Source organism: Odocoileus virginianus, chromosome 1 (assembly GCF_023699985.2).
Source record: "Odocoileus virginianus isolate 20LAN1187 ecotype Illinois chromosome 1, Ovbor_1.2, whole genome shotgun sequence".
In the NCBI taxonomy this organism is placed as follows: domain Eukaryota; kingdom Metazoa; phylum Chordata; class Mammalia; order Artiodactyla; family Cervidae; genus Odocoileus; species Odocoileus virginianus.
Genome location: NC_069674.1, coordinates 23,951,357 through 23,978,945, shown reverse-complemented (window position 1 = coordinate 23,978,945; position 27,589 = coordinate 23,951,357). Strand labels below are relative to the sequence as shown.

General features: G+C 38.5%; 2 protein-coding genes across 5 annotated transcripts in view; one reads left to right on the top strand and one right to left on the bottom strand.

The window, feature by feature from the left end:
• Nucleotides 1-17,218, bottom strand: part of TMEM209 (transmembrane protein 209) — a 30,702-nt gene extending 13,484 nt beyond the window's left edge. For 2 of the 4 annotated variants that reach the window (XM_020905615.2, XM_070465853.1), the window contains exons 1-9: nucleotides 15,033-15,138; nucleotides 13,944-14,080; nucleotides 13,751-13,809; nucleotides 12,810-12,941; nucleotides 11,915-12,156; nucleotides 10,650-10,851; nucleotides 3,313-3,488; nucleotides 2,431-2,502; nucleotides 186-282 (exon numbers count right to left, since the gene is read on the bottom strand). In XM_020905615.2, the coding sequence (XP_020761274.1) occupies nucleotides 186-282; nucleotides 2,431-2,502; nucleotides 3,313-3,488; nucleotides 10,650-10,851; nucleotides 11,915-12,156; nucleotides 12,810-12,941; nucleotides 13,751-13,809; nucleotides 13,944-14,080; nucleotides 15,033-15,041 (1,126 nt within the window). In that variant the 5' untranslated portion in view covers nucleotides 15,042-15,138. The other 2 variants (XM_020905617.2, XM_020905616.2) reach the window with 2 other exon arrangements.
• On the top strand, nucleotides 15,166-26,164 carry SSMEM1 (serine rich single-pass membrane protein 1). The gene is made up of 4 exons (XM_020905619.2): nucleotides 15,166-15,301; nucleotides 17,264-17,535; nucleotides 23,000-23,054; nucleotides 25,319-26,164. The coding sequence occupies exons 2-4, from the start codon at nucleotides 17,353-17,355 to the stop codon at nucleotides 25,813-25,815; spliced, it is 735 nt and encodes a 244-aa protein (XP_020761278.1). The 5' UTR covers nucleotides 15,166-15,301; nucleotides 17,264-17,352; the 3' UTR covers nucleotides 25,816-26,164.
• Nucleotides 26,165-27,589: the final 1,425 nt, after the last annotated feature.

Here is a 27,589-nt window from a genome sequence, read left to right as displayed (position 1 = left end):
GATATACAAATGGCCCAGCACATGAATAGATGTTCAGTATTATTGGCCATCAGGAAAATGTTAAAAAAAAAAAAAAAAAAAGAAAGGTAACAAAGGATGCTGTTAAATAACCCATTACAAGAAGAAATTTTCCACTTGGCAGATTCACTGAAGGAACTCAAATGCTGGGCTCTGTTCTCACATACCTCCTATTTGCAGCTCTGGACAACCCATTCGCCTCATCTGCGTGCTGACAGACTCAATCTCTTGTACAAGCGGCACTAATATTGTCTCGTTGATCCACTAGGGAGAAAGGAGATGAATGATTTTACACACATTATTTTAAAGCAGTTCTCAAAAGATTATTTTCATGAAAGTTTTTTTTAACTGTCTTGTACTTGAATATTAATAGAGTACATAGTGAAACAGAATGGAAGTAACAGCACCCGAAGTCTACAGAGTTAAGTAAATATGCCAACAGAATATAAGTTAATGAAGTTATACTCTTAAATCAGATATGCCTGTTTGCCTGTTTTTTGAAGAAGATATAAAATTTACAGTTACATGTGAAGTTTTTCTTAAATTCTTCTATGATTTTATATTAACATTTAGTTAAAAGGATCATCTTCAGTTTATATTTCTAGGGTAATTAGTTACCTATTTACGCATGTAGCATTTTTTACTGGTTTGTGATTAGTTAATAGTTTTTAAAACTAGCATGACTGATTACCTCTCAGCAGGCTCCCTCAATTCCTTAACCATGTGGAAAACTGATATTATTATATTTAAAACTAGTTTTTGAATATTATACTATTCACTTTAGGACTAGGAATTTCAAACGCCATTTTGCATGGCTGATATCAAACTCATCCTGGTATGTGAAAAGACTGTCCAAAGAATCCACACCCAACCTGGTTTTTGTGTTATGGGTTTTGGGTGTGTGTTCAACACCAGCTTCAACTACCCTTTCTGCTTCCACATTTCTGTTTAACCATAAAGCAGAAGGATGAAAAAAAGTTCCAAATCAAATACAAGTTATACAATTCTTAATAAATTTTTTGAATTAAAAAACCTCTGAAAATGATGTGTTTTTATAATTTAGTTAACAAGAAAATTTGATATATTGGCAAGACCTGAATTGAATTCCTATGGAACTATTTTTAGACTTTATCTTACTCAGCATGACTGCTCATATGTTTTGCTGCAGAAACAATAATGTGGTTGATCACTGAGTACTAAAAAGACCCTGCTAATGTATTATAAAATATAAGGTATATGTATATACGCTGCTTTTCAAAAGAAACTACAAAAAAACCCCTAAATTTCAGAACATTGTAGCCTAAGGAATTCAGATAAAGGATTGTGTTTGCATTTCTTCCAAGATAATACTCCTGACCAAGACTGTATTTTAAATATAATAGCATTTTTTAGATAAGCCTGTAAGTGGAAATAAAAGGAAGTACAGTTCTAGGACATCATTTTGCTTGTTCATTCTTCCAACACTTACTAAATGTATCCTACTTGCCAGCCACAATTAGGCTGCAAGAAAATTGTCTGAGGTGCAGGATAGAGATCGAGGCCTCACTCCTAGAAGGCCTTACTGAGTAGTTCTAGGGCTGGCTCTGGAATTTTTAATCAAAAAAGCCAACCAGGCTTCTGGTTCAATAAAGTAGTCTACTATTTTTACCATTCCCTCTCTTGATACCCTATGTAAATTATAGCCAAAAAACAGAAAACGAGTACAAATGACTTCAATATATAGTATTTCCAGAAGATGGGGAGTCGGTGAGAAAATGATGGAGGATGAAACAGTGGAAGAAGCTTCTACAGAGTCTAAGTGGAGCTTCCTGCAGTGAAGGAGGGGCCAATTTACCCCCTAGACCGGGGACATGTGGGTACTACAGAGAGCAATAGAATGAGGTAGGGTTGAAACCAGGGAACTCACTCACTCTGTATGTCGGAGAGCTGGCTTTTGCCAACCTCCAGGCCAAAGATTAGAAGGCTCTTCTCATGAAAAATTGAAGAAAAGGATACACTGTGAAGTAGCTTCAAGTATATGTTATGTTCTTTAACACTGAAGTTTTCAGAGAATAATGACCTCATTTTTGCTTCCCTCACATGTCTAGACACACAACAGGCTCTGATAGGAAAGCTCTCTGAAAAGCAAAATTGAGATGTTGGGAAAGGGAAGATCTTAACAACTCAATACACTCTTCCTTTACTCTCTCAAGATACAGTGATTTGCTAAGTACTGAAGGGGGAAAAGTCCCAAGAATGCAGATACCATATGGTAAACACCATGTTTATCCTTATGTGTGTCACCCATAGTGCACTTTTAGTAATATTTAATTCTGATAGTCTAATAATTAACACCTCCAATTGATAGTCTAATAACTGACTTTGTATATGAAGAAGCATTAATATCGTCCACAGAGTAATATCAAAACTCACATTTCTGAACTTAGCTGTCCATGAATCCATATGATCAAGAAGTTGTCTATTCATAGTTACTCTTGCCCAAACCTATTTAAAAAAATGTTTAGAATGAACAATCAGTGAGAAAAAGTCTTGCCAGGTTATCAGTCATTCCTTTCCCCACCCTCAGAAATATTTGGAATACTTGCAAAAAACTTCATGATCAAAAAACTTCATGACCTGATTAACATGTAGTAGTTGCTACTCAAGCACATACATTTAAAATTCCTTACATCTGTATGTTTAAAGAACATTCTTCCTTTTAAGAAGAAAATTCAGATCCTTTATTTGCTACTAAACTGATGAAACTACAAAATGTTCTATATCAAATGTGTATTCTAGTCAAATTTTCTAATCCAAATGTATTTTAAGAGCAAGAATCTTGTATATGTTAAGTACAAATAAATACCTGGAATATCTTTTTATGAATGAGTGCCAGAAAATGTTTTAGGTAGGACACTAATGTTAACTCTGTGTCGTAAAGAGTAAAATGTAGAATATAATTCAATTTTCAGTACACAAGTTAGCTAGGGGTCTTTCTAGTGTTCGAGAAAGTGACAGTGAAGTCGCTCAGTTGTGTCCGACTCTTTGAGTCCCCATGGACTGTAGTGGTTTGCCATTTCCTTCTCCAGAGGATCCTGTGACCCAGGGATTGAACCCAGGTCTCCCACACTGCGGGCAGACTCTTCACCATCTGAGCCACCAGAAAGGCCCCTTTCTAGTGTATAACATGTGCCAAATTTACATTTCTAGCCAGTAAAAGTGGATGTCACAGAAAACAATTTCCAGCAGTAGAAAAGAAGACTTTCGAACAACCTGCAAATCACAAACATCAAGTCATTTTCATTCTCCATTTACCTCCTCAGCAGCTTGTTTAGAGCTGAGATCGGCTTCATCTTTGTTAGCGCATGGCGCCTGACTCCTGCAGGCAAGCTGATATTGAAACTTCTTCAAAGTTTGTGCATAATCCCCCATAGAACGATTGTAGTTCCAGAAAGTAGGACTGGTGGAAGGCGAAGTAGAATCTGGGCTTCCTACAATGATGAATGTAAGGAGTATCACAGTGTGTTGTAGTAATTTTGATATCAGGGGCTGGTATATGAGCTCTGGGAAGCTAGGAACCTATGCAATGGCAACCCAAGACAAAGCCTTCTCCCCTCCAAACATTATCTTTTCTTTAGAGAAATGGAGTGCTGGTGCTAAACATTAAAAGGAACTTTTTCTGAACAGTATCACTTTAACAGCCGTAAGATTTCTAAGTGGTTGAAAGTGTCTGCTTATTTTTGTTGTAAAATTAAGCTAGTTTCATTCTCTAAGACCTTCCAATGATTCAGAGAGAAACAAAAGACAAATTTCATCAGGAAATAAATAGGCTAAGTTCTTGCTTGAATTTTTAGAAGCTCTTTCTGAATGGGATAACTACAGCCTCCTATTAATATACTAGTCTTTTGGCTAGCAGCTAAACTCACTCTTCCCAGCACTACACTGTGGTCTATTTATAGTCTGTAGTAATGCTTGCGTTGTATCAAAAGAGACCATCTGCAGATTACACTTCTAAGTTTATCATTTTACTTTTAGGAAATGTAAACAGTCACATTTAGGGACTTAATACTACAGGGGACTTTACCACAGTACTTACCACACTTTCCGGTTTGTCTCCTTTCCCAAACAAAATTTGAGCTCCTTGAGGGCAGGGAGTAATTTTTTCCCTAGTGTCTAGCACATGTGTGCTCAATTGTGTCTGACTCTTTACAAGCCCAAGGACTGTAGCCCACCAGGCTCCTCTGTCCATGGAATTTTCCAGGCAAGAGTACTAGAGTGGGTTGCCATTTCCTTCTCTAGGGATCTTCCCAACCCAGGGATTGAACCCATGTCTTCTGCATTAGCAGGCAGGTGCTTTACCACTGCGCCACCTGGGAAGCCCAGCATCTAGCACAATTCCTTAATAAACAGCAAATTTTCAAGGACAACTATATGATACTTTGTTGTTGTTGTTCAGTCACTCAGTTGTGTCTGACTCTGTGACCCCATGGACTGCAGCACCCCAGGTTTCCCGCCCTTTATCATCTCCTGGAGCTTGGTCAAACTCACGTCCATTGACACTTAGGAAGAGTTTATTTTTTTCAAAGTCTAACTGATGTCAAAATATCAATTGATACTTCATACCCTCACAGAAAAATCACAAATAGAGACTACTCTTTTTAATCTTAGCAGTATTTTTGAAGGGCATGATTGTAAAATAATAAAATTGGTTCTCTTTTGAGGTTTAGAGGCATAGAGGATGAGAAATCATGAAAGGGACATGTGGCAGTATTTCAAGTCACAGCATCAAAACCTTGGAGGTGAGCCAGCCTTGTGCTGGTAGCACTGGTGAAAGTATGCTCCACACTGGCATAAAAATAATAACTATGTATAATAAAGAAATATCACACTTGGTGTGATATTTCCAAGTAGAACTTCTGGCAACAATGACTTAGAGGAATGAATTAATGTCAAGAAAAGTTTTAAACAAGTACAACGACTAAATAAATAGAAATTAAAAAGGAAGAGACATGGGGTCATGATAAGAGCAAACAGTTTATCCTATTTTGACTAATTATTTTGACTTAACTTTAAAAATGATAATCATGCTTTCTGAGGGCAAACCTGAACTTAAGGAAAATTTCAAAGAAGACTGGCTTTAGATGACAAAAGTTCTATGTAGATGACAGAAATACATTTTTATATCTGTTGAACATGAGCTAAAGTACAAGGAAAATATATAGCAAGAAGTGACACAATAGGGCCTCTCTGTAATGACCATCACCACCAAAACAGCACAACATCCACAGCTGGACAACCCCAAAGACGTAAGAATAATAAAATATGTAATTTAAATGAACAATGGAGCTTGCAAATATGTAACGGAATAGCTGCTGAAAATGAAGAGGGAACTGAAAATCAGAGTGGCCAGTGGCCTGTGTGTGAAGTGATGCTGCGGTTGCTCTGGAGAATTTTGTAGGCTTTGGGAAACCTATCAGAGTGCATTTCAGTGCCTGGGAACTGGAAATGTGCATACAGGTCCAGGAGAGGTATCGGGCTAGACTGAGACCTCCTTCCTGCCTCTATTCCCTGCACCTGGCACACAGCCGAGGACCTCAGGGGGCCGCATTCTCAGTGGATAAGGAAGAGAACACCTGTTCACTGACACCAGGAGGTAACAAGGAAGCCTGTCTCTTTTAGGTTGTTTTTAAAAAAGAAATCCCCAGAGATTTAAAAATTACAGATCCGCCTTCATGTGTGTTTACAGCGCCCATTTACACTCCCTGTAAGGTCCAAGAACTTCCAAGCCCAGAAATTACTTAAATTAATTCAGGATCAATGATATTCCTCAACCACTGATAGAGGCAAATATGAAACTGCTAGGAGGAAACAAAAGGCTTCCATCCAGCCTGCCAAGGAGAGAAAAAGCACAGATGAAACTCTACTGAAGATGAGCTTACCAAAAATGAAAAACGTGTAAAACACAAAGAAACATGTCTCCAAGCAAATGTGTCAACAAGAAAAAAATGTTAGTATGTAATCTCCAAGAACTTTAGATAATGGAGCTATTGGACAGGAATTTTAAAGTATGCTTAAAGTGACTAAGAAAAAGAATGGAAAACATAAGAACAAAGCAAAATACTCTAAAATAAATCAGGTATATACCAAAGAGAAGCAAATAAAATGTTGAAACCAGAAAAAAAAAAAAAGACAAATTAAAAAACTCAATGAGTTAAACAGCAGTTTAAAGTTTAAATTAAAAAGACAGAACCATCAGTCCAAACTGGATAAAACAAATTGTGGGGTGAGGAGAACAGAATGCTCTTCTTTATAGCAGAATGCCAAACTACTAAACGTACACTGAAAAAATGGAAGTATTAGAAAGTCTCCATTTTGCAACTACTACTGTAGTAACTCACTGGATCATCAATGGATGCTAAAACTGCTGGAGTGAAAGACTGCTTAAGGGAACAGAATAGTCATAAGTCTCAAAAGCATCATACTATAGATTGTTTATAAATTACAGAAGGGAAAAGCTACTATGAACAAACTGTGCCATCACTATGACCAGGAGATCCAATTTAACTTTGCCAATAGAGGGACAAGTGATATCATCTATCCTCTGATGTGATGCACTGAAAGGAACCACCAGCTAAGTTTTATTCTTGCCAAAAAATATTTTAAATGAATCTAACAATGAGAAAACAATCACACAAATACAAATCTACAAAACTGGCCTTGTACCTTCAAAATATAAATGTCAAAAAAGACAAAAAAGAGAACACTCATAAATGGTCCAGATGAAAAAAGACTAAGGAAGCACGACAATTAAACGAAATATATGGTCCCTGACTGGATCCTCCATCAATAAAAGAAAAGAGCTACCAAGGTCATTATTGGGTCCACTGGAAGAAACGTAAATATGAAGACTAGTAGTAACTTAAATATGAAAATCGTATGGTAGTCAGAAAGGAAAATGTCCTTGTTCTTAGGAGATGCATGTGAACTACCTTGTGAGAAACCTGGGTACAGGTCAAGAAGCAACAGTTAGAACCCGATATGGAACAACGGATTGGTTCCAAATTGCAAAAGGAATATGGCAAGGCTGTATATGGTCACCCTGCTTATTTAACTTCTATGCAGAGTACATCATGTGAAATGATGGGCTGGATGAAGCACAAGCTGGAATCAAGATTGCCAGGAGAAATATCAACAAGCTCATAAATGCAGATGACACCATTCTAATGGCAAAGAGGAACTAAAGAACCTCTTGATGAGGGTGAAAGAGGAGAGTGAAAATGTTGGCTAAAAACTCAACATTCAAAAAATGAACATCATGGCATCTGGTTCCATCACTTCATGGCAAACAGAAGGGGAGAAAGCGGAAGCAGTGACACACTTTATTTTTTCGGGCTCTAAAATCACTGCAGACAGTGGCTGCAGCCATGAAATTAAAAGATGTTCCTTGCAATTAAAAGATAAACCTAGACAGGGTATTAAAAGGCAGAGACATCACTTTGACAACAAAGATGTGTATAAGTCAAAGTTGTGGTTTTTCCAGTAGTCAGGTATGGATGTGAGAGTTCGATGATAAAGCAGGCTGAGCACTGAAGAATAGATGCTTTTGGACTGTGGTCTTGGACAGGACTCCTGAGAGGCCCCTAGATTGCAAGGAAGTCAAACCAGTCAATCCTAAAGGAAATCAACCCTGAATATTCAGTGGAGGGACTGATGCTGAAGCTGAGGCTTTAATACCTTGGCCACCTGATGCGAAGAATTATCTCAATGGAAAAGACTGATGCTGGGAAAGATAAGGCAAAAGGAGAAGGTGACGACAGAGGATGAGATGATTAGACAGCATCACTGACTCCATGGACGTGAATTTGAGCAAGCTCTAAGAGATAGTGGAAGACAGAGGAGACTGGTGTGCTCCTCTGTCCATGGGGTCACAAAGAGTCAGACATGACTTAGTGACTGAATAACAAACAAAGAGTATATGTGAGTGCCCATTTTCTCATTACTGGGGAAAAGAGTTATAAATATGTCAACAGAGGAGGCTAAGACAAACCCTGTATAGTTGGACTGGAATTGAAGGTACCATAGAACTCATGGTTTTTAATACATATAGACAGATTCCCTGGTAGCTCAGACAGTAAAGAGTCTGCTTGCAATGTGGGAGAGCTGGGTTCGATCCCTGGGTTAGGAAGATCTCCTGCAGAAGGAAATGTCAACCCACTCCAATATTCTTGCCTGGAAAATCCCATGGACCGAGGAGCCTGGTGGGCTACAGTCTGTAGGGTCACAAGGAATTGGACACAACTGAGCAACTTCACTTTCACTTTCATGGATGGATGGAGAAATATACAAGTGTGTGTATGTGTGTGTTTCCATATCTGTTTCCTAGCTGTCTGCATGGTGGACTTAAGATTAACCATGACATATCCAGTGCACAGACATTAATTACGAAATATCTTTCTCCACTAGAAGCAAACATGACCCCTGGAAAAACAGACTAACTCCAGAGCTAGTTACTAGAGAAAGAAGAGCCTGGAATAGCTTATGGGAGGTGGGCTGGGGGTAGGGCTGGGGGAGGGGGGAGGAGTGTTCAAAGAATGATACCAGAAGAACACAGAAGCTAGACAATCACACTAGCCAAATCTGAGACAATCTAAGCATCAAAATAAATAACCTATCTGGAGGGAAAGAAGCTCTACCTTACAGAAGAATACTAACAAATACGTATATTTAAGAAGTGGCTGCACAACAAACTGAATGTACATAATACTAAATGATACACTTAAAATGTTTAAAATGGTAACTGTTATGTAAATTTAACCACACACACACACACACACACTAAAAGTTTATAAAAAACATAAAAGGAATAAATAAAGGAATGAAAAAATTAGAGAAATACCATGACAGCCAGTAATAATTAACTTTGAAAAGAATCTTAGAAGGGTGTTAAAGCTATTCAGTGACTATTTGATAAGGAAAAGGATATTTATAGTCTCAAAGTAGTTTTCCACAAAATATTAATTAATACAGATTAACTCATACAAAATACTTAATTATCTAAACCCTATGGACACAGAAGGCTTAAAAGTATACAGATGGACATAGATACACAGGCAAATAATACCCAAAAGAAAATTAGTATAGCTGTTAATGTCAGACACAACAGACTCAAAGGTAAAAAGCCTAAGAGAGAAAGATAAAACTGACTAGAAGGATATTCTGAATTTATATGCACGTAACGTAATCTCATAAATATTTGGCAAATTTGAAAGTTACAGGGAGACATTCACTGGGACACAATCAGTGGGTGCATTTAGCACACTTTCTTAGTAACAAATTAAGCAGAAAAAAAATAATAAAGAATTTAAGAATATCATTATGAAGCTTGACTCAATGAACAAACATGAAGCCCAATATTTATAGACTATGCATTCTCTTCAACACACTAAGATCCACTCACAAAAGGTGGTCATAAATAGCAGGCCTAAGTACAAGTTTCAAAAACTATAAAAAAAATTAATAGGGTACAGATCAAAATCTCTAGTCACCGTACAATTAACTTAGGGGAGGAAAAAAAATAGATAACGAAGCCTTTCATTTCCCATATTTGGAAATTCAAAGCAATACCAATCACCAACAATACTTCCAAACAGTATTTCTAAATAACTTGTATAGGTCAAAGAAAGAAATAAAATAAAGAAATAAAGAAATAAAAATGGAAGCCAGAAAATATCTGGCTGTGACAAAGGCAATAAAGAAATAAAGAAATAAAAATGGAAGCCAGAAAATATCTGGCTGTGACAAAGGCAATGTAGAGGGTACACAGGGTTCTTTGTATTTTACTCTATAATTTTCAGTTTCCTTGAAATAATTCCAAATTTAAAAGAAGAAAAAGCATGTATCGACAAATAACAAGGTAATATTGATTTGTTTCTTTGACATCTGTGGCACTTTCAGGCAAAATGAAATTAAAAATCAATAGAGAGAGTTCGAGTGACACAAAGAGCCATGGTCCAATAACCGGCTTCCTCATTGTGGCTGTGCTTTAGCACCAAAGGCACTTTCTGTGAAAGTTCTTGATGGGGAAAAATCATCTCTCGGCTCGATAACCTAATTTGGTTTCAAATAATTGACTTTGTAATAATCAAATCCACCCCAAAGAGATTAAGATTTGCTAACATTGTTTCCCAAGGTAAACGAGAGACAAGTTAAAAAATGTTCTGAAGAACAGCAGCACGTCTGGTGTAAATCCACACTCCCTCCATTCTCCCTCCCACACCGACCTTCGCAAGAACTACCCCAGGAGACAATCCTCACTTCACCACGCCCTGCCACACACCGCTTCAAAAACATTTTATAATCTTAACTTCTAAACAAATTATAAATTACGCTGTACGAAAAAGCTTTTAACCGTAAATCAAAGGTTTAAGATTTCTGTTAGCTCAGCTCTATTTTACATCTTAAATTTAGGTGAACTTGATTCTAACAGCACAAAGTACAAAAACAAAATAAATTCCTCTGCTAAGCTACACAAGGTGTATTAGTAAAAAGACTTAAAACGATTATGCACGGGATCAAAGTAAGAAAAATAATAGATGAAAGATAACACGACACCCCAAATATATATATTAGCTCAAAATAAAATATATACATACCCAGCTTAACTCTATGCTGTTTTTCTTCTTCACTTCTAAGAAAAGTATCCAAGGTTCGCAGGTCCGTCATGTAATCTTCTTTGTCAGTAGGGGAGTTGTAGACGGTGGGTGAGGAACGGTAGCGAGATCTCAATCCACTGCTCTCCACTGGACCAACAGTGGTAGGATACGGAGAAGGAGGAGAGGGACTATAGCTTGCCAGCTGTACAAAATAAAAGAACTTGATTTTATTTCTCTTTAATTGCTATTTCTTTGTCTTGGTTTTTGAACTTTCAAAAAGTAACACACCAACTAGAATGGTCAAAATCCAGAGCACTGACAACATCAAATGCTGGCAAGGATGTAGAGTAACAGGAACTTGGATTCATCGCTGGTAAGAATGCAAAACAGTAGTCACTTTGGAAGACAGTTGGGTACTTTCATACAAAACTAAACCACACAATAGCAAACATCCTGCTCCCTCGAATTTACCCAAAAAAGCTGAAAATTTAAGCCCATACAAAGACTTGCACACAGGTCTTGTTTTAATTTCCAGACACTTCTCATTTAACAAGAGACATTAGGGAACCAACACCCCACATGCCATGCTGTATGCCCCAAAATAAAATTAAACAATAAATAAAGAGTCTGCAGAAAAATCCTAGATGGTGACCCTCAGTACATTGTCTTTTGCAAAAGCTAAATCTTTTTTTTTTTTGAGGATTCTTTTAAGATGTGATATAAAGAACTTCTAAACTGGTGTCAGGAAATCTGGATTCTATTCTTGGCTCTTTTTTTAAAATTTTGGCTGTGCTGGGTCTTCACTATTTGTGGAGAGTGGGGGCTTCCCTCTACTGTGTGGGCATCTCATTGCGGTTGTTTCTCTTACTGCAGAGCAGGGGCTCTGGGCGCAGGGGCTTAAGCAGTTGCTGCACGTGGGCACAGCAGTTGTGGCTCCCAGGTCTGGAGGGCAGGCTCAGTAACTGCAGGGCACAGGTTTAGTTGTCTCATGGCAATCTTCCCAGACTAGGGATCAAACCCACGTCTCCTGTACTGGCTGGCGGATTCTTCACCACTGAGCCACCAGGGAAGCCCTATTTTTGGCTCTCAAATAGGCAAATTTGGGCAAGTCAGTTACCCACTGGTTTTGGGTTTCTTCATTGATTAAAAAAAAAGTTTTGACTCACTAGGTGATTTTCAACTCAAACCTCCCACTTCTAAAATAGTCATCAAAATAGTAGTAGTTGAGAAACAGTAAGTAAAATAGTAGGAGATAAGAGTCCTACCTTGTTATAACCACTGATGGGGGAGTAGGTCACTCCAGGGCTGTAAGATCCACTGCCACCTGATGACAGACCTTGCAGCTGAGGGCTGTATCCAGTTATACAGCTGGTGGTGAACTTGGGGCTGGTACTCGGTGAGCGAGATGGGCTATAACTTAACACACTCTGACCCTGAATTGAAGGAGAAGGTGGAGAGGGGGGGATTTGGGCTGCTGCCAGATCACGTGGAGGAGTAGTCTGTACAACTAGAAGGAACAAAAAAATAATTCTGTGTAAGTATACTGCCTGCCAATGCAGGAGACACAACAGACAAAGAGTTCGACCCCTGGGTAGGGAAGATCCCCTCGGGGAGGAAATGGCAACCCACTCCATGGACAGAGGAGCCCCGAGGGCCACAGTCCATAGATCAAAAGTTTGACCAGTGAGTTTCAAAGAGTTGCAAAGAATCCGTCACCACTGAGCAACTGAGCCCACATACGGTAAATAAAATTTCTATTTCAAATGAACTTAATCTTTTTTTGTCAGGGAAACAGCAAGTAAGTGTGACTTGGCTGTTAAATTACATAAAGTATTATCAAAGGACACAAGTGGTTGTGTACCATTTTCCATCGACTTCAAAATAAGAAACTGGCTTTAATGCAGCAAAAATTAGTCATTTAATTGTAACTGTAATTAAACAATGGAACAAACTTCCATGAGGCTATGAATGTTATTTAATTTATATAAATAGGAGTCATAATCACTGATATTAAGACAATTTATTGTAAAACTGTTTAATAGAGTTGAACCAGGTGGCGTAGAAGTCCCTTCTAGCTGAGTTTATGAGAAAATTAAATTGAGAGATTTACTGTCAAACTTTCCCCTCACCTTTGCAAAAGGTATAAAAAAAAACACTTACCAGCTGTTTTCAACCCTAAAAGTGTTTGCTGTCCAGGGCTAACAACCAGACTTGTTGGTGCCACAGTGTATTTGAAATACCTCCAAAAATCAAATAAGGCATTTAGACTGAAGAGAGATGCAAGGGCAAGCTCTGGAAGAGAACAATTTATTTTTTAAAAGTGGAGTGGAACATTTAAATGGGGGAAACAAAACCATGCATACTTCAGCAAATTAACAACAAAATTAAAAACTGTATTCTTATTCCTCATGACAGTTAACATTTAATGAATGTCTATAATGTGTAGGGCATTTACCAGTGAGCTTCAAAATATTATCATTAATCCTTACAACCTTTTACAATAAACACTTTCACCTTCATTTTAAAGCTCTGCCAACAGTTGTAAAGAAGTCAGGTGACTTGCAATAGCACACAGCTAGTTGCTGAAGCCATGACTCTAACTCAGGTATACAGATTTCAAAACTCTTGCTCTTCCACTTGCCCCTTCACTTCCCTATCACTGACTTTAATGTGTTTATTAGACTTTGGAATTCATTTTAATGGGCACAAAGACTACTGAAGAGCAGGGAGAGGAAGAAATGAGGAAACTGAGGAAGGTATCAATGGGAAAAAAATCTGGTTGGTCTTGAAAGGTGAAAAGATAGAGAAGTAAGGAAAGGTAATTCAGGGAGAATAACAAATACAAATCCTACCAGCTCCAAAGTTTATTTTTCTTCACAGAACTCATGATTATCTGGAATTGTACTGTTTATTAACTTGATTGTCTCTTCTACTAGAGTATTCCTTCCATGAGGATACAGACTTCCTGGTGTATTCCCAGTTTTGGGAACATAGCAGGCATTCAAATATGTGTTGAATGAAGGGATGAATACTAAGTTGAATTCAACTTGAGTGCAGTTTTTCATTGGGAGTAACTCTAAATCACAGTGAAAATTACTTACCTATATACCAGAGGGGCCAATATGTCACATTATAATAAGAACTAATCAATTTTCCAGTCCTGAAAAAAATCAGAAAGGTTTTTTAATATTAAGACACACACACACCAAAAATCAAAACACAAAACCTGTGGAACCAACTGTTGGCCTCTTAAGTTTTTACTTTTTTCGCATTTTTGGGGGCTAATTAACTTACATTTCAGTATATATCATTCCAGCCATAGACACATTTAGGAGTCCCCAGGCTAAAACCACTTTCCTAGCTTCTGTTTCTCTTCTCATCTTGATGGTTCTGTCAATAAGGGAAGCACTTGGGTTTGGCTCCCCTTGCATCTATTTAAAATCAAAAGGCATAGGAATTAATCAACATGAACTACTGCTCCATTTAAGAAATCAAACTTGTGTCTATTATTGTTGTTCAGTCGCTCAGTGGGTAACTTAAAACTGTACATATTTTTCCTCATCTTTCAAATGTTTTTCCAAATTGTTTTTACCCTTTAATATATGAAAAAGGAACCCTAAATGACAGCTTCATTGGCACCACAGTGTAATCAACAGAGAACTGGGTGGTCCCTTCAGAGAGTAATTTAATATTTCCAATAAAGAAAACTCTTACTTTGCAATTCAAGGGTTAGTGTTGTACAATTACGTTATATTGTGTTTTTGGAATATGTAATAAGGACCAGGCCAAGGACTATAAGAAAGCCAAAATACCAAGTTTGGTGAGAAAATATTCCAAATAAAATCTGTCATTATTCTCCTGCTACATGTTTGTGCAGAAATCATTAACTGCCTACGATCTTTACCAACTCTGCAACCACGCCATCCCCGTTTTGTGTTGCTAATAAAAGTATAAGGATTTAAGTTTTAGAAGGGCGAATACTCGCGGTGTGAAGGGAGTAAGGGTAAGTGGGGTCAGTGAGCAGTTTTGCTCCACACTGGGATCTATACTTCCTCTGTTTCGCTAGGCCTAATCTCTTGCATTCAAGTGTTAAGGCCTGTTCCTGCTCTATGGAGTCGTATCCCATTAAGTACAGACCAGTGCCCTTCCCGCCACCCTGACCCGGAGTCAATATTCCCCAATGCAGAAAGCTTCCCTCCCTGGCTGTCCCAGTACAAACTTTAGCAACTCCTATGGTTTCCTTCCTCCCTTCCACTACGGGCAGTGGGTGGTCTGGCCACAGTCCCCTTTGGCTGAACCCTCGCCAGGTCCGCAGGCGCTAAACTCCTAAGGCCCGCGCGGACTCCTAGTCCAGGAAGCACAAAGATGACCCCGAAAACGCACCGTGTTCATCGGCCGGAAGCGGCGGGTTCGCGCCACTCCCCACTGCACATGCGCGAAACCAAGCTCGACAGCGAAATCGACCAGCTCGTGCGTCTACAGTTACCGGAAGGACGGGACTGTCTCTTCTCGCGGGAAGAGGAGGCGGGGCGGGGGAAGGAGGCTGGGAGCGTTACCAGGGAAACAGCCTCCGGATCTGTGGCTCCCACTCTGGTGCGGGGAGAAAGCTGAGCAGCAAAAATTCAGACCAGGTTCTGAACCCACAGTAAAAAGTAATAACTATAGCAAGCTGATTTTCTATATATTAATATCATTTTAGCTTCCTTTGGGCGTTTATGGACTCATATTTTTGAGCAGATTTTTTAAGCAGTGTGGGTAATTGTAGGATACAGAGTACTTGGTAATGTGTCCAGACACCTTCAGCAATGAGAAAGCATTTTTCACACCTCTGTGTTAAAAAAAATTAAGTGTCCTGGCCCCTTGTAAAGTTTTAAATATCTGTGTAATGAGGTTGCGGCAGTAACAAGAAAAACCAAATTGTGTTTTGTTAAAGTTGTTAGTGGTTTTGAGGTTTTAAAAAGAAACAGTCTTTACTTCTGCATATTCTTTAGAAGAACTTCTAATCCTGAGGAAAAGGTTCATCAGGGAGTTCATTTTGCTTTTATTTAACAAATATAGATACCTACAATGTGCCGCTGAACCGCGCGCGGGATGATGTGAAAGTAAAACTTTCTCTGTTTTCTGCCTGGAGTAGCTCAGAGAGGGGATTGAGGTGGGATGGGGAGGCGGGAAGGTGCACTAGAAAGGTAGGTGAGGTGGAGTGCAGTGAGCCCCGAGGAAGCGTGGTGGGCCCAGCCCAAGATCCCCACGAGCTTCCTGGAGGAGATGACGCGGGCCTGAAACAGTCAAGATCCAGGATGCACAAGGTCTGGAGACTTGCTTGTGGGGATGCAGAGAAGCGTGCCTCTAATAGAAACATCACACTGTGTCCTGATAAGCTAGGGGGATTGTCACAGCACGTCCCAATGGCCAGAAATTTTCCTAAAATGCTTCTAAGGTCCAACAGAAGAAAATGAAGTTTCCTTGTGGTATTGCATGTTAATGAAAATCTGTAGGTATGCTATGCTGTTAAAGATCTAAGGGATTTTTTTAAAGTGGAATTTTTATAATTTTTAGATTGCCTTAGCAGCAACCATGGTTTGCTCTAGTTTTAGATTTAGGGATAAACTAACTTGAAAATTGTTCAAATGTACAAAATTAGAATGGAGAAGGAAATGGCAACCCACTCCAGTATTCTTGCCCAGAGAATCCCATGGACAGAGGAGCCTGGTGGGCTCCATGGGATTTCGAAGAGCATGACTGAGCAACTAACACACACACAAAATTCGAATACCAGTTTCCTCCCCAACACACGCTGAAAGAAATTGTATGTGTTATATGTAACTCACAACAGATACATCTATGTTTTCCCTCTTAATGTAATCTGTGAATTACTGTGCATTTATTCAAGACTTAGACAGGAACACTACTACTACCTAATTTAGATACATTGTTGGCATTATGTATTAGTTTTCCAGGGTTGCCATAGGAAAATACCACAGACTGCATAGTTTAAACAACAGGAATTTATTTTTTTCACAGTTGTAGGGGTCGGAAATCTAAGATCAAGGTGCTAGCAGGACTAATTTCTCCTGAACCTGTGTCCTTTGGCTTGCAGATGGACCTCTTCTGTGTCCTCACATAGTCTTGTCTTTTTTTCCTCCTGTGCTTGCACATTCTAGATGTCTCTTCCTTTTCTCATAAGAACACCAGTGATATTGGACTAGGGCCCCATCCTTATGACTTCATTTAACCTTAATTACCTCTTTTAAGGCTCTATCTACAATTATAGTCAAATCGGGGCTTGAAGTTTCAACATAGGCTTTTTGGGGACCACAGTTCAGTCTACAACACATTAGAACTATATGTTAAATTACAGTGGTATGATATATATCAAAGAGACTGAAAAATGAATGGATACCTTAGAGACTTAGATTTACGTAAAGAAAATACCATGTATACAAGTTTCAAGACGAACACACAAAAAGATTAAGGCAGAATGCACCATATTGAGGTATAGGGAATTACCTTAAACTTTCATAGATGTGACTTACACAGATCTTTCAAAAATTTAGCAATCCAAGAAACGTTTGTCAGTTCCTGTCACAATTAATGAAGTGTATATGTCATAATAGGTTGCCAAGGAAGTTGTCATACACCTCAAGTACTTCCCAGTCATCTTCAGCCCTATGAGCATGTTTTATTTTCAAAGCAAGAAGTCATCATGGGAGATCTTTTTTCTTTATTTTGGGAGGTAGATCCTCCCGCCATGCCTGTAAGTTTTACCATTCCAAATCAAGATTATGAATGCCGGAAGGATGATTCTTGTGGTGCAATAGGGAACTTCCTGCTTTGGTATTTCGTCATTATACTGGTCCTGATGTTCTTCTCTCGGGCTTCTGTCTGGGTAGGATATCATTTTTCATTTTAAATAATATACATTTAAATAGATTTACTGTATACTAGGGAATTTCCGTAAAACAAATTTTACAGTGGTGAAACTAGTTTTTACAAGTTTGTTTTCTAGTTTTGAAAATAATGCAGTATCATTCTAGAGGATCCAAAAATATAGAAAAGGATGAAGAAAATTTATCTACTGTTTCCTATTTTCCTAGAGATAAGCACTGTTAACATTTTGGAGTATGTTCTCCTAGTTCTTTTTTTTGTATCACAGTATATCTCTCTTTATCTCTATTTTTGATCTTAGATGGTTTGCATTATGTTGTATATATTTTCATATCCTACTTTTTTAAACTTAACATTATGTTGTAATAATACTTCATCAAATTATTTTCACACAGAAGCACTCTTAATGACTGCATAATTTTGTCTTATGGTTGCACCATAGCAAATCTGCAATTTTGAGACATTTAGATTGTTCTGTTTCTCCACATGCTAAGTAAGCTGGGATAAACTTCCCTACTGTTTAATGACCTCCAAATTCCTTTTGTTACCATGTAATTCTAATCAGAGATACCAAAGTTGTCATATTTATAGGATACATGTTGTAGGAATGAGGCAGTACATTATCCACACAGAATAAGATCCAGGACTTAACTAAAGTTAAGTCACCCCTCTGGACCACCCATTAGGAGAAGAAAATGCCATCTTGGCGTTCTCTGGTGGCTCAGATGGTAATGAATCTGCCTGCAATGTGGGAGACCTGGGTTTAATCTTTGGTTTGGGAAGATCCCCTGGAGAAGGAAATGGTAACCCACTCCAGTACTCTTGCCTAGAAAATCCCATGGGCGGAGGAGCCTGGTAGGCTACATTTCATGGGGTTGCAAAGAGTCGGACCCAACTGAGTGACATTCTTTCTTTCTTTCACCTGCTTCAGTATTCTTGCCTGAAGAATTCCATGGACAGAGGACAGGCTACTGTCCATGGTGTCATAGAGAGTTGGACACAACTGAACAGCTTTCACACACACACACAAGGAGTGAGATAGTCCACTTAATCAGAGCTCTGATGCTCCCATATATTATGAGTAACCAAGCTCTTATAAGTCACAGATAAGGAATCCTTGCTGGCCTTTATTACCAGGCTGATGATTAATAAAACCACTACCATTTAGCCTTACAGCCAGAGCACTGGGCTGGCAATTGTCAGCTAGACTGAGTGCTGTCTATCAGCTCTAGATGGATGGATGGAGAGGAGGAGGCATATTATGTTTATGCCAGCTAGATTCCATTATAATAATCAAAGACTGTTCTCCACCTCCTTCCCGTAAAAAGTTTCATCTAAAGTCTATATGCTTAAGGTAGATATTTTGCCAAAAGAATATTTAGAATACCGATAACTTATATAGGTCTTAGACTCCCTAGCTAAGAACATTGAACTTGTCTAGACTGGCAAGAAAAGCTACTTTAGAAAATTAATAAAAAATTGAAAATGATTCTTGACAATTTCATCATGAAGACCATTTGAGAGGTCTAAGTTATTTCTCTGCTCCCATACTGTACCAGCTTTCTGGAGTCATAGAGCAATGAGCTTCAAGGACCTCAAAAGAGCATATGGTTTAGCCTCCTCTTTGTAGGCAAGGAAGATATCAGTATCTTTCCTTTGGTTTTTTTTTTCTTTTTTTTCCATTGATAAAGCCCAAAGAGATTAAGTGACTTGTCCCGTGTCGTGAGTGGTTATGACAGAATAGACCCAGGTTTCCTGCCATATCATTTGTTTGTTTCATAGCATAGTTGAAATGTTGAATTATATCTATTCAGTGCTGATTAAAGTCCACGGGGTCGCAAAGAGTCGGATAAGACTGAGTGATTGAACTGGACTGAACTGAAGTGCTGATTAAAACCTTAATTATCTGAGCGGTTTTGTCTTTCACTTTATACCCTTATAGCAGCTATAATCCATTCAACTGCCTCTTCTAAAGGGTCCCAGATTTGAAATCTGAGAACCACATGCGAACTAGTCAAAAAGGATGAAATTTTTCCTTCACTTTGAACTTAATTTTCTCTGCTAAATTATGAACCTTTATTTACAAACCTTGAAGTAATGGTAAAAGAGTGATGGAAATGTGGTGATAATTATCCTCCAACATAAAGCACACTGATCTCTGGATTTGCTACTTTTTAAGACACATTTACCCTTTTGCTTTCATAGACTATATATGCTATATTTAGTTTATATGTTTAGTGTTTATTCAGACAGTTAGTGCTGATATTTTTCCAAACAGTACCAGTCCCAGTCCAAGCTCCTCTTTTTGCATATGTGGAAGTGGAGCTTAGAAGGGGTTAAGTGGCTTGGTAAAATCCCAGTGGCAGAAAGGCAGAGCCATAGTCCAGAGCTCCTCACTGTCCTACCCTCCCCTTTGGGGCAGGCTCTTCTGTTTTCACTCAACTGAATCACACCCAGAGACACTTAATAAAATACTTTTGGTAACCATGTTCATATGATTCCACTTAGCTTGATGTAAAATCTTTCTTTTGATTTTGTGATTGTATTTTGATTTGACATCAACTCAAATATGGAAGCTTTCCATGAAAAGAATATAAACCTAACTTTTTAAAGTTCGTAAACTTCTAATATCTTCATAATCACCTCTGAACATTTTACATTTAAAATAAGGCCACCCAAAAACATTCTTCAAAAGGTATCCTTAAAGAGGATTCCATTCAAAATTCTCAGAAAATTATTTCAGTAACCCAAAAAACAAAGAGGTACCTCATTAGAGAAACTTGCTAAACCTTGTGAAGATGGAGTATTAAGAAAAGAATGATCTCAAAGATCATTCAGACTGCAGTTATAAATACCCAAGTATGGTACTTTTCAATCCAAAGGTAGTTTGGCTTTCTACATAAATTCATTTTTCCCCTAATTGTAAACAGTTTGAAGGATTAGATGGAAAAAAATCAGTTTCAACCCTCAAAGCCACTGTTGCTAACTCTTGTGAAACACTGCTAACTCTTGTGCTAACATTCCTTAGTATTTCTTCTTTTCATATTTTTAGCTAAGTTGTGATCATACTGCATATACCAATTGGCATCTTGATTTTTAAATTAATATTATAACATTTATTTCCTCATGTTATGACATAGCCTTATTATAATAATTTTTATAACTATATATGATATGATTATATCATAATTTAACTATTGTCTACTTTTGAATTTTGTATTTATATTATCCTAATTACATTGGGAGAATATGTCTGTACACAAAACTTTCTTTTGGAGTTTATTTCTCAGTGATAGATTCCCAGAATTATTATGTGTCAAAAGTGTTATGAGTATTTCTAAAGTACTTGATTATTCTGAAAGAGTTGCTTTGTATGTGTATTTTTTGGCAAAACAATTTTATTTATTTATTTATTTATTTATTATTTATTTATTTTTCATTTATTTTTGTTAGTTGGAGGCTAATTACTTCACAACATTGCAGTGGGTTTTGTCACACATTGACATGAATCAGCCATGGAGTTACATGTATTCCCCATCCCGATCCCCCCTCCCACCTCCTTCTCCACCGGATTCCTCTGGGTCTTCCCAGTGCACCAGGCCCGAGCACTTGTCTCATGCATCCAACCTGGGCTGGTGATCTGTTTCACCACAGATAATATACATGCTGTTCTCTCGAAACATCCCAACCTCGCCTTCTCCCACAGAGTCCAAAAGTCTGTTCTGTACATCTGTGTCTCTTTTTCTGTTTTGCATATAGGGTTATCATTACCATCTTTCTAAATTCCATATATATGTGTTAGTATGCTGTAATGTTCTTTATCTTTCTGGCTTACTTCACTCTGTATAATGGGCTCCAGTTTCATCCATTTCATTAGAACTGATTCAAATGAATTCTTTTTAATGGCTGAGTAATATTCCATGGTGTATATGTACCACAGCTTCCTTATCCATTCGTCTGCTGATGGGCATCTAGGTTGCTTCCATGTCCTGGCTATTATAAACAGTGCTGCGATGAACATTGGGTTGCACATTATCTCTTTCAGATCTGGTTTCCTCAGTGTGTATGCCCATAAGTGGGATTGCTGGGTCATATGGCAGTTCTATTTCCAGTTTTTTAAGAAATATCCACACTGTTCTCCATAGTGGCTGCTAGTTTGCATTCCCACCAACAGTGTAAGAGGGTTCCCTTTTCTCCACACCCTCTCCAGCATTTATTGCTTGTAGACTTTTGGATAGCAGCCATTCTGACTGGCGTGTAATGGTACCTCATTGTGGTTTTGATTTGCATTTCTCTGATAATGAGTGATGTTGAGCATCTTTTCATGTGTTTGTTAACCATCTGTATGTCTTTGGAGAAATGTCTGTTTAGTTCTTCGGCCCATTATTTGATTGGGTCATTTATTTTTCTGGAATTGAGCTTCAGGAGTTGCTTGTATATTTTTGAGATTAATCCTTTGTCTGTTGCTTCATTTGCTATTATTTTCTCCCAATCCGAGGGCTGTCTTTTCACCTTACTTATAGTGTCCTTAGTTGTGCAAAAGCTTTTAAGTTTCATTAGGTCCCATTTGTTTATTTTTGCTTTTATTTCCAATATTCTGGGAGGTGGGTCATAGCGGATCCTGCTGTGATTCATGTCGGAGAGTGGGCAAAACAATTTTTAGAATCAAAAAGTGGAATATTGATCTGAAAAATGGGACAAATATATTTATGGAGTATTGGGGCAGAATATTTGAAATTGGAATTATTCAAAGAAATCAATTTCTTCTGATTGTCATGTTCACAAGTAATATATTATGGTTGCATTTTGGAGGAATGTGTCTGAAGGATTTAGGAGATAGTAAGTGTATGAATTCATATGAAGATCTTAAAGAATTATCATAATGTGACCTGATAAAATGTCCTTTTAAAAGTAATTTAAAACTAATCCTAGTACTATCATCTTTTTAAGATTATGTTTTGTGTTAGTTGCTCAGTCGTGTCTGACTGTTTACAACCCCATAGACTGTAGCCTTCCAGGCTCCTCTGTCCATGGAATTCTCTAGGCAAGAATACTGGAGTGGGTAGTCATTCCCTTCTCCCGGGGATCTTCCCAACCCAGATACTGAACCCAAGTCTCCCACATTGCAGGCAGATTCTTTATGGTCTGAGTCATTTTTAAATGACATTTAAACAGTATTTCTCTATAATGTCAGTGAGTTCAGGAAAACTTTATAACTTATAGGTTGTCATCAGTCTTATTTTCTCTCAATCTTTTTTTCCATTTTGCTGTTCAAAACATTTTGGTAGATCCTGCTGTCAAAGCATGGTCTTTTTAATGGTCTGCAGAAGTAGGATCACTATAATAAGAACTCAGTAAGTATTTATTGGACCGCACTGACTTCTTAAAATAGACACTATCAAAGTAAATATGAGTAAAAAACAACCAACTGAGATCACTATTACTAATCTGTATTTCTTAAATAGATGTCTGAGAAGAAAAAGGATGAAGACAATGGGACAAGTACTTCACCAAGTAAAGGTAAGAGCCAATACTTATTTGATATTGGACTAAAACAAACAAAAAAAAATGTTTGGTGTGGAAAGCAGACAACAGAGATAAACAGTCACAAGAGCATTATAGAGCCTCCCCAGACTCTGGTGGCCCATGGATGAGCACTTTGCTTTGGTGCAGAAGGACAGCTTAGCTACTTCAGCAGAGCTGCTAGAGGCTATACATTACTGGTAGGTAGAGCTCAAGCTGTCTTTTCATTTCTCAGCATTCTCCCATCACACAGCTTGCCTTTCACACATAATTATTGCTAGTGTTTCTGCAAGACTATGAGCTATACATGACATCTTTTTGAATAACTTATACGCAGTGGTGGTGAAGGAAATGGCAACCCATTCCAGTACTCTTGCCTGGAAAATCCCATGGACAGAGGAGCCTGGTAGGCTACAGTCCATGGGGTTTCGAAGAGTCAGACGCGACTGAGCGACTTCACTTCACTCACTTCATACTTTCTCACTGGAGGAGGAAATGGCAACCCACTCCAGAATTCTTGCCTGGAGAAGCCAGGCGAGAGGAGCCTGGCAGGACACTGTCCATGGGGTCGCAGAGTTGGACACGACTGGAGTGACTAAGCACATACAAGCACTGGTGTGCTGATAAGTCTTTAACAACTGGCTCTCCAAAAATGTGTGTAGTATATATCATTTAAAATTTTACTAGTATAAAGTATGTATATCAGATAATTTACAAATAATAAAATATAAAATATTCTTTATGGTAAATACCATATAGACCACTGATTCTCACAAAGTACTTCTTTGATTTTGGCCACTTTCAGCCTTAGCCAACCTATAGTTACAATAGATAAATGGGTTTAGTTCCAATATGACTGTTACTTTCCTTTAAGTTAAGGAATAGGACAAAAGAAACAGAAAGAGGTATGTTGGAACTTAACTTGGCTGTTAATGAGGTGAATGACTTCTTAGATGAGCTGGATAATAGTTTTAGAATACTCTGGAAGAATATTTCCTCATTTTGGGTGCTATTCACACTATAGTGGCTATAGGCATGATACCTTTAAATGTTATCTGCATCAGTAACTTGTTCTCCACTACTTTGGGCTGTGTGTTAAGTTGCTTCAGTCATATCCGACTCTTTATGACTCCATGGACTGTAGCCCACCAGGCTCCTCTATCTATTGGATTCTCTAGGCAAGAATACCAGAGTGGGTTGCCATTTCCTCCTCCAAGGGATCTTCCCAACCCAGGGATCGAACCTAGGTCTCTTATATCACCTGCATTGGTAGGTGGGTTCTTTACCACCACTGCCACCTGGGAAGTCTGTCCAGACAATCTACAGAACTGTAAATGAAGACCTGATTCTTAGTGCTTGTTGATTTTTATCCCATCAAAACTCCTTTCAGGTTACCAACATAATGTCACTGAACATGGGAGTTAGAAAGAGATGTATAACAGTACATCATTACATAGTATTTTTAATATCCAGAAAGAACAGACATAAATAGTAGCTTTAAGAGTAAACCTCATAATGAAATGTAGTAAAATAATTAAGGAAGTGATGAGTTTTGAGTATTTATTACATTTATTTGTAGCAAATTGATTTAGTGGTAAGCATGTATAATTTAATTTTTACTAATGGCTACATTTAACAGCCGTCTTGCAAAGTTCCGGAAAGTTTATCATTTCTTGTGAGCTGGCTGATATGAGCCAACTCCACTACACCAGTGTATACAGAGAAAATTCTTTTTCATTTTCTGCTACCCAAATCACATTCATATACACACTTGAATCTTTAAAACATCAAGGCAGGGACTTGTCTGGTGGTCCAGTGGCTAGGACTCTGATCTTTCATTGCTGGGGTCCTGGGTTTGATCCCTGGTTGGGGAACTAGATCCCACATGCCACAACTAAGACCCTGTGCAGCCAAATAAGTAAATAAAAATAAATATTTTTTTAAAAAAAACATCAAGGCAAAGGTTAAAAGGGTCCTCCTCAGAAAAGTTTGGAGACCTTTCTGTTGATATTATTTCAAGGGTCCATGAAACTTCAAAAGTAATATGTCAAGCATCTATTTGATCCTTTTGGTTTTGATCCTTTTGGTATGGCACTGGAAAATGAAGTCAGCTGCCAACACTTGCAAATGAGTGGGGAAAAGTGGTGGCTTGGCAAATGGCAGCAAAGAGTGAGCCACACCATAGGCTTCCTTTTTAGGTAAGATGAGGTTATAGTAACCAAAAATGTGCCTAACTTGTTGATTTCTTTCATTGTTGTTAGAAAGCAAAGATATTTCCAATAAGCGGCGAGACAAAGAGGGTGCCTGGGATTCTTTGCAAATGATGAAAAAACCAAAGCAGAGCCAACTTACCCCTGTAACTGACTCAGAAGTGGCTTTGGTAAATGCCTGTCTTGAACAAAGACGAGCGAGGCGCTATTCTGAATTCAATCAAGTGAATCGGACCCAACATGACAGTGATACTACTGAGTGTGACAGTGAAGAATCTAACTCCGGAGTCTCCTCATGGAAGGAGAGTGAAAGTGAACACCACCCATCACCAGCCAGTATTAAGAAGAGAAAAATAGCTCAGAGGCAAAGGAATATGGGAGGTTACCAAATCAGGGAAAGGCCCTGCCTCCACTGCAAAGCCATGAGAACCAATGAATGGCTAACTCGCCATTTCCTTCAAAATGCTTCAGTAACAAGCTCAATGCAGGGAGATATTCAAGATGAAAATTCTGGACCTGATATTAAGACACAATTCAGTAAATTTTGAATTTCATCAAGTCCTTACCTCCCTTGAAGTCAAATGAAAGAGATGAATAAAACATGAAAAATCACCAGAGGTCTAGATGAGGAGGCTTTTACAATAAAGTCTCTCTACTAACAACAAAAACATTCTTGGAACCCAAGAGGTAAAATTTCAGATAATTCTTTGTCCAAAAACAGGCCAGTGAATTTGTTTATGGCACCACTGAAGCATCAGAGATCTGCATCCACTATGATTTTTTTTTAATGCAAAAGAGCACCAGACAGATATTTTATGCCTTGAGTGTATGTATTTTGTTAATGTCTGTAATACAAATAAGGAAGGTCTTTGAAAATATATTTATGTTTAGAAACCACTTAAATTTATTCATATGTTTTGATTATCCAGTTGACTGAATGAATTAGGGAATGTTGGTTGGAATGGAATTGGCCCCCATTCCCCAGATCCATATTTTACACGTGAGTCTACCTGAGTTGTATATTTTTTTTGCTGCACAGCTTGTAGATCTTCATTCCCCGACTGGGGATTGAATCTAGGCCCTCAGCAATGAGAACATGGCATCCTGACCGTGGAGTCCTAACCACAGGACCACCAGGGAATTCCCCACATGAGCTGTATTGTTACACGTGTCAGCCTGGGGCTGGTGAGAAGGAGCTGGAACGAGGCCTGATTCCTGCAGTAGACCAGAAGGACAGCTGGGCCATGGGCTATCCTGGTTATTGTCTGAAAGGCATGACAAGTGTTACAAAAATTATTCTGACAGTGTTAAAATGGTAAGGAAGACTTTAATCATGACTACTTGTAATAGGTGTCCAATCTGTTGCAACTGGAGAGAGAAATCAAGCTCAACTCCAAATACAGCAAATTCAAGTGGGGATTTGTAGCCAAGGGAAGGGTATCAGTGGATGGGATAGAAAATTCCTACAAGGAGCCACCAAAGGTAGGAGAATTTGTACTAAATTGACCTAGCATGATTCTTGCAAAAGGCAGACCAAGGACTTTGGACCAAGGACCTCCACTTATACATCAAAAGTGGAGGATGAGGAACTTGATCAGATGTCAAGGGTGATCAGACATCAATGGTGGGAAACACTAAACTTACTTAGCAGAATTCTTGCAAAAACTGGTCTGGGCAGCCAAAGGCAGGATGGGCACCAAGGGTAAGATCAGGGTAAGAAGATGGCTCGGAGGAGACTAACTAGAATTTGTCAAATAAAGAGTCTTTACTGAAAGTTAGTCTCAATCGAGATATACTTGGGGCTTAGTTTTCCAGTTAGGTGGGGGCCCCAGTGTGGGGCCTGGAATTCAAACAGATCGAGTAGATAGTTGGCCATCTGGGAGGATGGCAGAGCTCCAACTGGGATACAAAACAAGACCCAGATCCCAGAGAACAGTCTGGCAAAGACAAGCCACAAGGGCTCTGCTCACTTAAGAAGGGCTTAAGTGTTTGGGAAAGATTTGGATACCACATTGATAAAGACTGCAGCTTAATACTAAGAACTGAGCCTTTTATGGGGTATTGGGAGAGATACAACAGAGCTATGACTGTGGACTTGGAGGTTACTCCTGATGACTTCAAGTTCCTTAACTGAGGCCAACAAGGAGACCAGGGAGGCAATGTGGGAGCCCCAGCCATTGGAACTAGGCCCCTGGAATCCAGGACATGGGGTGACATTTCTGAGCTTTTTTGTAGAGACTGTCTTAATCAGATTTCCTCAGGGTTCGAATTGGTCTGAGGCTGCAAGTGAAAAAGCAGGACAGCTTCAAGATTTGACCTGGG

What these genes read in the sequence shown, in the direction of transcription:
- SSMEM1 (XM_020905619.2), top strand. Translation starts at nt 17,353, where the DNA reads ATGGGAGATCTTTTTTCTTTATTTTGGGAGGTAGATCCTCCCGCCATG. An exon ending in TCTCTCGGGCTTCTGTCTGG is followed by an intron (nt 17,536 to 22,999) that starts GTAGGATATCAT and finishes TTTCTTAAATAG; the next exon opens with ATGTCTGAGAAGAAAAAGGA. An exon ending in AAGTACTTCACCAAGTAAAG is followed by an intron (nt 23,055 to 25,318) that starts GTAAGAGCCAAT and finishes CATTGTTGTTAG; the next exon opens with AAAGCAAAGATATTTCCAAT.